Source organism: Scyliorhinus torazame, chromosome 30 (genome assembly GCF_047496885.1).
Source record: "Scyliorhinus torazame isolate Kashiwa2021f chromosome 30, sScyTor2.1, whole genome shotgun sequence".
Classification (NCBI taxonomy): domain Eukaryota; kingdom Metazoa; phylum Chordata; class Chondrichthyes; order Carcharhiniformes; family Scyliorhinidae; genus Scyliorhinus; species Scyliorhinus torazame.
In genome coordinates, this window is record NC_092736.1 from 17,900,931 (window position 1) to 17,913,533 (window position 12,603).

At 46.0% G+C, this 12,603-nt stretch overlaps 1 protein-coding gene across 3 annotated transcripts in view; it reads left to right on the forward strand.

The window, feature by feature from the left end:
• The window catches only part of scamp5a (secretory carrier membrane protein 5a), a 75,273-nt gene that overhangs the window by 43,783 nt on the left and 18,887 nt on the right, over nt 1-12,603 (forward strand). For all 3 annotated transcript variants that reach the window (XM_072492901.1, XM_072492899.1, XM_072492900.1), the window contains 2 exons: nt 5,970-6,126; nt 9,029-9,130. In XM_072492901.1, the coding sequence (XP_072349002.1) occupies nt 5,970-6,126; nt 9,029-9,130 (259 nt within the window). The remainder of the gene's footprint in view (nt 1-5,969; nt 6,127-9,028; nt 9,131-12,603) is intronic.

A 12,603-nucleotide genomic window follows, 5' to 3' on the forward strand; every position in this document is an offset into this window, starting at 1 on the left:
AAATGAAAAGCTCCGGCAACCTGTCTCTCTCTCTCCAGCAATATTTACAATAAAATTTCTCCAACCTTCACAGAATATAGGATATTTCTGTGCATTCTACCTCGTATTAAGTTGATCTTTTCTCTACACCCTAGTTATGACTGTAACATTACATTCTGCAGTCTCTCCTTCCTTCCCTATGTACGGTAATGTATAGCATGCAAGAAACAATACTTTTCACTCTGCTAATACGTGACAATTATAAATCTCAAATTCTTTTAACTGCTGCATTACAATTTCACAATTATTGGTTCTTGTATGATAAGCTGGATGTTAAGGAAAGTGATACATGTGAAATCTAACGAGGTGCAATCTGAACATCTTGAGGTGTATTTCTGATTATGAAGATTATTCTTTAAAGGGTGTGGTAACAATGTTTGTGTTTTTGTGTGTGTGTGTGTGAGAGACTGTTCTAATATGTTTAATTACTGACTCCCGAACTAATGCTGTAACTACATGGAGGTCAGCTGATGAAATTATGATTTGGTTTCAAAAGGTTAGCTTTTTACATATATTTTTAAAAAATCCTCTTGCAAGTCGCTGTCAAAAATGCAGTTCGGCCCAGATGTTCATTGAAGCACATCTTGGCGCCCTGGGATGTCATCAGAATAGAAGGTGCAACGTTCCTTTGGGTATCGCGTGTCCTCTGCAATATTCGTACTGCCGTTCCGTGACCTACTGTACAACAACTGTATCTTCAAGTTGAGAACTGAGCGTTTCAAACTGGGTCTAACCGAGGACTTCAAGGATTCCAAAGAGCCGTCAGAAATTGGGGCTAAAGCTAACCCAGGTTACAAGGACATCTGATGGCGATGTTCCGAATTAAGAGGGGTAATGATGATGAGGCACAGGGTTAAACCATCTGCTGAGTTGATCAGAGGAGAGCATAGCCACAAGAACAAAGGAGACTTTTAGATTTCCTTTTTTAAAGAGAGTTTATTAGAATAGAGAATTCTCGAGCGAGCATGACTCCATGGGTAACTCTGCTACATCTGAGCCAGAAGGGCCTGCGTTTGAGTTCCATTCCAGGACTTGTTGGTCGCCAAAGAGCCCAGGCAGTGGGGCAGGCAAACCACTGTGTATTGGAGCCAATCCTCAGCCAAGGCATCTCGGGGGGGGGGTTAGCGGCAGGAAGGGCATCAAGCTGTAAAGCCAAATCCAAAAATGAAGTGATCAACCAGCATTGTAGCGACCCCATGTTTTTTGTATTCATTCATGGGATGTGGACGTCGCTGGCTGGGCCAGTGTTTATTGCCCATCCCTAATTGCCCTTTAACTGTCCTGACTTGCTGAGCCATTTCAAAGGGTAGTTTAAGAGTCAACCACACTGCTGTGGGTCTGGAGTCACATGTAGGCCAGACCAGGTAAGGATGGCAGACTTCCTTCCCTAAAGGACATTAGTGAACCAGATGGGTTTGAACGACAATGGTTGCCATTCGACTTTTAATTCCAGATTTTTTTATTTTTTTTTTAAATTGAATTTGGATTGCACATTTGCCGTGGTGGGATTCAAACCAGTCCCCATGGCATTACCCTGGGTCCCTGGATTACTCGTCCAGTGACAATAACCACTCCACCAACATGGGAAATGCTGAAAGGGAAAGGAAAGGCTGGGGTAGAGAGTGTTGTACTTAAAGTTGTGCAAAAAACAAATCTTGGAGAATATTAATCTACTTCCCTTTTAAACACTATTTTGAATTTTATTTTTACTACCAGTTTAAGTAGGTCTATTCTGAGAGCACTCAAAAAAAAAAAGTCCCCTAAACTCGCCCTTTGTTCAACTCTCAAAATAATTTAGCACCTGTACTTCACGAAAACTCCTAATGAAGAAATGTGCAGGAGAACAGGACTATGTGGAAAGCTTTGAGAGCTGGCAGGGTGCAGAATGGGCCAAATGGCCTCCATTTGTTTCTGTAACATGGTTGTGCTTCCCTGACCAGGTGTTTCCACCAATCTTGGCTTGGCACACTCCTTGTTGTGAGCACAAACTGTACTTTTTTCTCTCCTGACTTACCAGCGCATTATTCCTGTTCTATTCCAATATAACTTTTCTGCAATGAAGGCCTTTGCACAGCAATCGCTTTCTTTCGGATAGGCGAGTGCTGGAGTGTGGTGGTTTTTGCAGGAAGTCGGCATTGTCGGAAACAACTAGTAGAGAGGAATGTCCCCAAAGCTCCTATTAGTATATATTTCTTATAATAAACCGACCCTACTGGAATCCTGCATTGTAAAAGCTTCATTTAAATTCCTAAAGTGTCAGTGTGCAGAACTGTCCATTATCCTTGGCTGTGCAGGTGTATCCTGGAACTGGGGTTGTCTGAGTTAATAGAAAGCTGTACAGTTCATATTGTGCTTCAGCTAAGCTGTCCATCCTCATTTCACTTCACTTCAAATCTCCTGCATGCTTACATCCCTATGGCGATGATTTTAATTGTCGTCAAGGACTTGCAGTTTGAATCACAACCGTTATTTTTTTTTTAAAGAAACCCTACAGTGCAGAAGGAGGCCATTCAGCCCATCGAATCTGCACCGACCCTTCAAATGAGCACTCTACCCCTTTCCACTCCCGCCGTCCACCCCGCCCTGTCCTCGTGACCTAACCAGGGACAATTTATCACGGCCAATCCACCCACCCCGCATATCTTTGGACTGTGGGAGGAAACCGGAGCACCCGGAGGAAACACACGCAGACACTGGGAGAACGCGCAAGCTCCGCACAGACAGTGACCCAAGGCCGGAATTGAACCCGGGTCCCTACTGTGAGGCAGCAGTGCTAGCCACTGTCCCACTTGTGCTGCTCATTTTAAATGAGGCCAAAAGGGATTGAGATTCACTTGGCCCGATAGCAGCAGGCAACCCCCACCTCCAATGGGGAAAAGAATTGGACAAATTTACATTGAATATTTACTCAACTGCTAGGGCATCTGAATTAAAAATGACGGACAAAACAAAACCACGGCTTAACGCTTTTTTTAACTAGCGGCCTTTTTGATCTTGTTCACAACTGAATAGTGCTGTTGCACGAATCGCTTAAACCGTTATACGTGGTGAGGTTAGTTAGTTCTTAAGCAAGCCTTTGATGGTGGAGCATCCTTGGATTTAACATTGGGGAAAGCAGAGTTTGTAGGTTTGAGGGAAAATGGCAGCTGTTTCTGCATGTCATTCAGGATAGCCTGTCTAATAATCAGTAAATGGCAAAGGAAGTCATGAAGATGACTTAATGGAAGGCAGGCTGGCAGGAGTTAGATCCAGCCCGAGCAGATAATGATGGCAAAAGCGTGTATTCTCTCAAAATTGTAACCACAAAACGCGACAGCCTTGGCAGAAAGGTGGCTGCGGCATCATCACAATCCTCCACGTGCTGTTGCAGAGGTGTGTCCCAGCTTCCAGTTTAAAGAAGCCAGGCGGCTAAAAATGCACAAAATTACTGAGAAGGCAGGGATGTAGCCAGGGCAAGCTCCTTTGCATCAGTTCATATCTTCTTAAAGGGTCTTGGCTTCTTTTTCTCTTTGATCTCTTATTGTCTGAAGTTTGATATGTATACTCCAGCTTGTCCACAGGCAAAGGTTAGATTAATGAGGTGTCAGAGTATCTAATCATTCTATAAATTTATCCGGGCAGCAAAGTCCAAAGCTTTTGATGCATTTCATCATAGACTAGCGGGGCTGTGGTTAGTGTCGCTCTCTTGTGATGTAAAGCACCAGCTATTACGCCATGTAACAATGGCGATATTTTTGGGCAGAGCAACTGCGGCAATATCTTACAGAAAATAAAACCAGTCAAACTTGCCTTCTATACGTGCTGCGTAGCTGGGAATCTAAAATTTAAACACGACTGGAAATGCCCCGCCGGTCAAGCAGCACTGCCCAGCAAGAAACAAATAGACTGGCTGCCTGCGAAAGGATGCTCATGAAAGAATCTCCGTTTTCTCCCCGCCTGCCCATCTAAAGGAAGGGTTAGGAAATGTCAGGGGTAGCGTAGCTGTTTTTTGTGGCACAGGCAGAGTTCTTGGGCAGAGAATCTTGCCCTGAAGTCGCATCTTGCACTCTTGTGCAGCATGGACTAGTTGAGCCATATGTATATCCTGTGCAATTCCAAACAATATTCAGGTACAGTACTAGGGATCCACCTAGATAACTGGACTATTTAAAGCCTTGTACCAGTGACGAGCTTGGTATTTTATCACACGCTCGACTTGAGACTAGGAAGAGGGCTGCTCGTGGTTTTATGGAAATCATTGTTATGGACATATTGCTTCTAATTATCAGAAGAACTCCATTTTGCATTGCACCAAGGAATTGTGGAATAAACTGACTAGTCTATATGTAACTTTCTGTTACAGTAGCTGAATTGCCAACAGAGGCTACTTTTTTAAAATTCAGGATGTGGGTGTTGCAGGCTGTGCAGCAGCATTTATTGCCGATCCCTAATTGCCTTTGAGGGGCAGTTAAGAGTCAACCACATTGCTGTGGGTCTGGAGGCCCATTTAGGCCAGACCAGGTAAGGATGGCAGATTTCCTACCCTAAAGGACATTAGTGATCCAGATGGGTTTTTACGCCAATCGGCAATGGTTTCATGGTCATCACTAGTCTTTTAATTCAAATGTCACCATCTGCAATGGTGGGATTTGAACCTCGGTCCCAGGAACAATACTCTGGGTCTCTGGATTACTAATCCAGTGACAATACCACTGCACCACCGTCTCCCCGATACTAAGATCACTGCTACCTTCCTTGCAACAAATCAACTCTGGGCAAGTTAAGTGTCATTGCATCCATTTTCTTCCTGGGCAGCGCTCAATCAGATTGTAATTGATCACATGTACGTATACATACTCACTGGAGAGGGAGCATACTGTGTCCTCCGGTGCGCTTGAAGCGTTCTGTGTTCAGTGGGCACCAGGAGGGCTGGGGTGCATCCATGCCCTGGAAATCCTATTTTAGATTGATTAGTTACGTTTCCTTTGACATTTTGATTTTTGTTGTCTACCCCCCCCCCCCCCAAACCTTTGATCTTTTGTTTAATTTGTTGTTTAATCAAAAGTAAATAGAGATTCCATGTAGAGAAATCCTGACCGATGTGCTGTGTGTTACCCACTGGATTTAACTACCCCGCACCATAATAGTTGTCACGCACTGGTTGACTGGACTGGTGTTCCCGGCTCTTCATTTTCTCATGGAATTGTGGTCTGCATTCTTCAGATGATGGACATCATTCACGCGCTGCAAACCCCCAGCTCTGGTGTTTGGTTTTATGCAGGGCGGGGGGGTAGCACAAGTGGTTAGCACTGTGGCTTCACAACGCCAGGGTCCCAGGTTCGATCCCCCGCTGGGTCGCTCTCTGTGCGGAGTCTGCACGTTCTCTCCATGTCTGCGTGGGTTTTGGTACTCCGGCTTCCTCCCACAGTCCAAAGACGTGCAGGTTAGGTGGATTGGCCATGCTAAATTGCCCTTCGTGTCCAAAAGAAAGGTTGGAAGAGGTTATTGGGTGACGGGAAAGGGTGGAAGTGAGGACTTACGTGGGTCAGTGCAGACTCGATAGGCCGAATGGCCTCCTTCTGCACTCTTATGTTCTATGTAAGAAGCAAGAGTGAGTGATTTGCTGGTTCCAGTTTGGCTTCAGGTGCAGTGTTGGGCTCTATGTGTAACGTCTAAACAGAGAACAACCGCAGCAGTAGCGGTGGAGTTCTCATATGCATCCTCCGAGTATGGCGTATCCATAACCAATGGAGTTATGGTAAGTGAGTGGGTGGGGGGGGACTTTTATCAAATGGGTTCTCTGGTGTAATGACTCGAAGAACCTTGGTTTTTGATCACGACTTTGCTAATTCGCTCATTGGTGTTTCTGTGGCGATGCTGACCTCCATGTTAGTGTTGCCTGCAATGTGAATGATCATTGGCTGTTGTGTGCTATTGATACTTTGTTGCAGTGAACAGCATCACACTTGCAGTGAATCTGATTGGCTGTCTAGCTTGGTTGATTGGAGGAGGTGGAGCTGTCAACTTTGGACTGGCCTTTCTCTGGCTGATTCTATTCACGCCATGCTCTTATGTTTGCTGGTTTAGACCAATCTACAAGGCCTTCAAGTAAGTACCCTGAGCTATCACTCATTTTTCCTCGGCCCCATTCACATGGATGAGAAATTTGGACTGTTTTCGTCATAGGCAATCGCGACGTTTCCTAGGTGAGGGGTGTTTGAGGTAAATTGGGGGGGAAACTCTCTTTTTTTTTAAATATTGGCTTCTGGGTTGCAGGAGAGAAAGCAAAGCGGGAGATATGGGAAATGTAATTTTTACAGAGGGTTGTAAGGCCGTGTGTTGCTTTGTCAGAAATAGTGACATCCCAACAAATGGGCACTTCAGCATCAGATTCAGTCGGGCACTTCAAAGATACGCTAAGCAATCCCCTTCGGAGGGTCCCAGGTATGGGTTGCACGATGGTTCCCAGGCGAAGTTTGCGCAACCTCGGATTTACCCATCCAACCCCCCCTCCCACACCGCACTCCATCCTCCAAATCTTAACCACCTACCTTCCCCCTGGCCAGTCGAGGGCCTTTCAAATTTCACTGGACCGTTTAAACCTACCTGGTTTATTGAAAAACTTGCTGGGTTTTTTTCCTTCACTTTGATGTTGGTGCTGGGCCCTGGAGGGGTATGCTGCACTGCCTGGATCTCGCCAGGCCTGAGTTGGGTGAGGTATGCGGGGGGGGGGGGGGGAATTGTGTAAGAAACTAGTCCCGGAATGGCAATCCATTGCTGACTGCCACTCCAAGGAAGTTCAGGAAAACAAGTAAGGTCCAGATCTTCTCTTATTCTCTCCCCTCCCCCTCCCAGGGGGACTGGGGGAATACCCTGGGAGGTGGCCCCAGAAGATGTGCTGGGGACCCCCACAAACGGACGGCACAGAAATTGCCTGGGAAGTTCCGCTGGGTCCTGCACCTGGAACCATACGAAACTCCAATTTCAATTGGGGACTTCAGAAGGTTCCAACTTCCTCTCAGCAGAATATTTACCCAGGAAAGTTTAGAGGGATTGAAACTACTTCTAACTCCTGGGTAACTTTGAGATATTCCCCCGTTATACCACCGAATACCCTCCCCAACTAGTCCCACACTCCTAAATACCTGGCCTTCCTCGCCCCTCGCCTGTCACAGTGGTTATGGACCTTTCCATTTACTACGCTACAACAGCTCGTGCCTTCAAAAATGGGGACGTGGCTTAATTTTCCCTGATGCTGCTGCCTTGCACGTTCCCCACCAGGCCCCGGGGTGGAGGTTTGGGCAAGAGATGTGCAGCTCCGAACCCGGGTAAGCAAAGGGGAGTGGTGGCAAAGAAGGGAAAAGTGGGGAGGAGCAGGGGAAACGACTGGGAATTAGCTCTCTCAGAAAGCTGGCACTGAACCAGTGGACCCGTGACTCTCACTTGTGCTGCAAAATTCTACAATCCTATAATTTAATCGATTGGGGGAGGGGTGGGGGGTCTCCTGGGGTTGTTGGGTCGAATTTCTGGAGGTGCAAGCATTGACGCTGTGGAGGTGGCAGAATGGAGCAATCCGAATATCGCAGCAATGGTAAACCGTGGAAGAATAGGCCCCAATCCGCTGGTAACTGCTTGCCTCGTACACCGAGCAGGGCAGACTTCCATAAAAATACAAGCAGTGGGCTCTCATTTGGGTGGAAGCGAAAGACTTCTGAGGATTTCTAATTGCATTTTGAAAGCTCCTCTGAAAAGGTGAATACAGCGAGGAGAAAATTACGACAGTGCTGCCGAAATTACTTCCCACTGTAATTCTCTGCACTGATTATTGAAACCTCCATGTCAGTGGGGCTTCAGATTCATGTCTAATTCTATTGCTGTGTGCTTTCTATTTCCATTTTTATTTGGCTGAGGACCCAATTCCATATTAATTGAATCGCATTTTTCTTATCTTGGGTCATGCAGCGGGATTATTTCTTTGCCTGAAATTATGTTCAAGCGATGCCAGAACTGTTGTTGATGGCACACTCGTTCTCATGCCAGAATGTCATCTGCCCTTCAGGGCAGTTAACAAAGGAATCGGGAATGACAAAGAATGAAAGCCCCAAACCAATTATAGCTTTTTTTTTTCTTGAGGGGGGGGGCTGTCCTAGCAATATTTTCAAGCTTTGATCCTTGCTTGTTTTCTACTAATGCTGCTGCACTTACTCTTTCAGCTGTGATCGTTCCCCACCATAATCCTCCGTAACTCTGCCGAGTGGGACTGACCCTCGCCGTTTTCCTTTTTTTTTTTTGTTCTTCTTCATCTTCCCTCCATCCTCCCTCTCTTCAAAGTCAAGCTGCACAAAATTCTCCATCTAATCCATTGGAGTTGCCGTTGGCTGCTTTGATTTGACGATGTTCATTTTATATATGCCAATTTTATTTCGAAACACCGCTACTTTTTTCCCAAAAGCAGGAATTGACTTTTTACTAACTTGCACTTCCTTTCCAGGTAATGCAGAAGAAAATGAGTATTTTGCTATCGAGTACCATATGAAAAATGCATATAAAGCTGGGATATGTGAGACTGTTCAGTTCTGTAACGTGTGGAATTAAATGTACAATCTTCATGTATTGACTGGTATAATCAACATTCACGTCAGGGCTTCCTTAGCTTCTTTCATTTCAGTTATTTAACCAAGAATGTTATAAGATTAAGGAACAGTCCGATTTAGTTGAGCAAGGCGACCGAGAGTTAATGACCTGGTTAACGAGCAGCTTTCCTTTGAATTGCCTTTACAATTGACCATGTACTTGCTCAGCTTTGTGACCCTTGTCCATGACTGCGGCTACAGTGTTTTAGAGATTTTGATTACATTTTCCACTTTTTAAGCTAGCATTTCAAATGAATACCTTTTTGATCCAGGTATTTTATATCAGCGGAGATCAATGTATAGTTAGGCATGAGCTGCCAGAGCCAGTAAATGGTTGTCGACTGAAAATGTCTTCTGTCCTATGTTTGCACTTTTAGGTCAGATAGTTCATTCAATTTTATGGCATTTTTCTTCACGTTCATGGCCCAGCTGGTGATCAGTATTATTCAAGCAGTGGGGATTCCTGGCTGGGGAGTCTGGTAAGAATCAATTTATTCTTGCACAAATTGTAATATGTAACGTACTGAATTCACGAATCGTGCACGGAATTTTCTGCTTCGGGAGTTCAACCTATTTTGGATGAGAAGCAGGTTAATCAAGGTGGTCTATTTAGAGTTCAGTAACCAGAGACTAACCCATCATTAGCTGGGCTACAAAGTTTCAGAAGTTGCAATCTTAGTTGACTATCTCTGAAAGTACAATGGAGGACTCTTGGTTTAGCAACTCTTGTTTATTGTGCACCTCCATCGTTTTATTCCGATGTTCTCGAATTCTCCTTTAGACTCTTGCTGCGCCTCCCCTGAGGCCTCCTTTTAAACCCTGCTTCTTTTACCACACCTATGCTTGTCTCCCTTGTCTTGCGCCTTACTTTTCTGCCCACCTGACCCTGATTGCGAATCGCTTTGGGATATTTCAGTACGTTCCCTAGAACGTATAGTGTGGAATCAGGCCATTTGGCACAAGTAATTCATGCTGTTGTTTGCGCTCCACATCAGACCCCTCCCACACCTCATCATCTAAACCTTAGGTTATGATTATTATCAGTGGTCCCATATAAATTGTCATTGCGAAGCCAAAAATGTTGTGTTGCTGAGGGCAGGGTCATGCCCGAACATTTGCGTGGTCGAGAAAAGTAGGTTTTATTCTCGGTTGTTCACAAGTTAGGAATTTATTTAATCAAATGTTCCTTCCATGCAAAGGACATTTCGGATAGCCATGGTGTCCTCTGCCTCATTCTCTGTGATCTTGAACAGCAGCTGTTTATCTACAGAGGTGCAATGTTGACTGTATTCCAGAATCCCCAAGGTGTACCTTGAAGCCTACAGTTTGCAGTAGCCCAGCCTCACGAATAATAGCCAGAACAGTCTCCACAGCACGTTGTTATTCTGCTATCTCATCGCTGTTCTCAAACTTGGAATCTTTATGCTTGAGTCAATTAATCAAATTAGCCACATCACTGGTAAGGTGGTCCCGTTGCACTTAAAAGATTGCTGCCGTTATGAATCTTGGCACTGTTTAAGTTAGCAAATGCTTACTTCAGTTTGTCCAAAACAGTAAAAGAACTGGTGCCAGATTAACGATTTTAACCCAGTGGATGTGATGACCCAATAATTTTTGTCTGTCTTGCAAATGCTATCGTGTCAAGGACAGTCCTTGGGATCTGACCGCCACTGCTTTGCATCAACCGCTATGAATGGACTGGTAAATTAAAGCATTTGGAGAACACATAGCAGTATCCAAACTTAAGGATCTGCAAAGTCGCCTCTTTATCGTTTTGTTTTTTGGCACTTGATGCCTGTGATCCCTTTGACAGCTTGCTGAGCTATGCTGGATTCAGGGTTCAGACAGGAAACAAAACCTTTCAAGTCTACTTTGTCATTCAATAAGAACATGGCTGATCTGATTGTGGCATTAACTCCACTTTCCTGTCTGCTGACCCCCCCCTCGCCCCCCAACCACCTCCCTCTGTCAATCAAATCTGTCTAACTCAGCCTTAGTTATATGCAATGACCTAGGGCGGGATTCTCCACCCCCACGCCGAAGTGGCCGCGCCGTCGTGAACGCCGCCGAGGTTCACGACGGCACGGAACGGCCCCGGTCCCGACCGATTCAGGCCTTGACAATGGGCCAGTATTGGGGCCGCGTCATCTACCCGCGCCAGGCCTTGTCGCCCGCGTAAAAGCGGCGCCGCATAGATAACGCGGCCGGCGCCGTATAACGGACGTCATCCGCGCATGCGCGGGTTGGCCGGCGCCAGCCCGCGCATGCGTGGTTGCCGTCCTGTCCAAATCCGCCCCGCAAGAGATGGGGGAACGGATCTTGCGGGGCCGCGGAAGGAAGGAGATCCTCCTTCAGAGAGGAGGGCCCGACGATCGGTGGGCACCGATCGCGGGCCACCCCACATTCAAGGTGAAGCCCGGTGCAGGATCCCCCCCCACAGGCCGCCGCCCCCAGCGTTCACGCACCGCCCACGACTGTAGCGACCAGGTGTGGACGGCGCTGGGGGGAACCCGCCGTTTTGGCCTGGCCGCTCGGCCCATCCCGGCCTCAGAATAGCGGGGGTGCAGGAGAATCGTCATTTTGGGTATCTTCGGCGATTCTCCGGCCTGCGGACCGCGAAACTCGACCGGCCCGTTCCCGCCGCTTGGGAGAATCGCGGGAGGGCGTCGGACCGGCGTCCCCGGAAATTTTGGCGGCCCAGGCGATTCTCCCAACCGGCGTGGGAGTGGAGAATCGCGCCCCTAGCCTCCACTGCTCTATGGAGTACAGAATTCCAAAAACTAATTATCCTCTAACAAGAAATAACGTCTTCTCAGACCTTTTAATTATTTTATTTTTTTAATTTTAGAGTACCGAATTAATGTTTTCCGATTAAGGGGCAATTTAGCATGGCGAATCCACCTACCCTGCACATCTTTGAGTTGTGGGGGTGCGACCCATGCAGTCACTGGGAGAATGAGCAAACTCCACACGGACAGGGGACCGGGATTGAACCCGGGTCCTGGGTGCCGTGAGGCAGTAGTGCTAACCACTGTGCTCTTTCTCCTCTTTCCCCCCCCCCCCCCCCCCCCCATTTATTTTTAACCTGTACTCCCATGCTCTAGACTCCTCCACGAGGTGAAGCATCTCATCATCTACCCAGTTGGATGACCTCAGAATCTTATCTCCTTCAATAAGACCACCTCTCATTCTTCTGAACTCAGAGTGTAGGCCCAACCTGCTCACGCCTTTCCTCATAAGACAAAACCCTTCGTTCCAGGGTGTCTGTTGATCCTTCTCTGGACTGCTGTACATGCAAGTATATCCCCTCCTTCAAATACAGAGATCAAAATTGTACGCAACACTCTAGATGTGCTCTCACCAATAACCTGTACAGTTATGGCAAGACTTCCCTATTTTATGGACTCCATTCCTTCAGGAATAAAGGCCAACATTCCATTTGCTTTCCTAATTACTTGCTGTGCCTGTAACTTGTGACTCGTGATCAGCTTGACATTCCCGTTTCCTTAATCGCGAAGCATCCTTATGAAGAATTGTACTCCAAATTTCACATCTTGGATTGAATAAGAGTTGTATAACCCACTGAGACACACTTGTCTCAACTATATTTTAATAATGAAGCAAATATAAATATTAATATCCATTGCAGTTTAATTTGGCCGGTTTGATTTATATCTTCTGAAGGAACGAAAGAAATGTGCAGGCTTCACTGAGTTTAATTTGTATCAAAAGAAACTTATTAAAAGCATCATAATTCATAAATGGAATCTGACTCATGTTTTATATAAAAAGGAATTGAGTAAGTTTATATTAATGTGACAGTGGGAGTTTGCATTCTGGAGTATTACGCTGTATAGTTGCGGGCCTCAGTTGACAATACCGGAAATAAACATTTCAGTGTTAATATTAGAATGGTAATAATTTTTTCCAGTTCCTTCTAAGCAAGAACTTT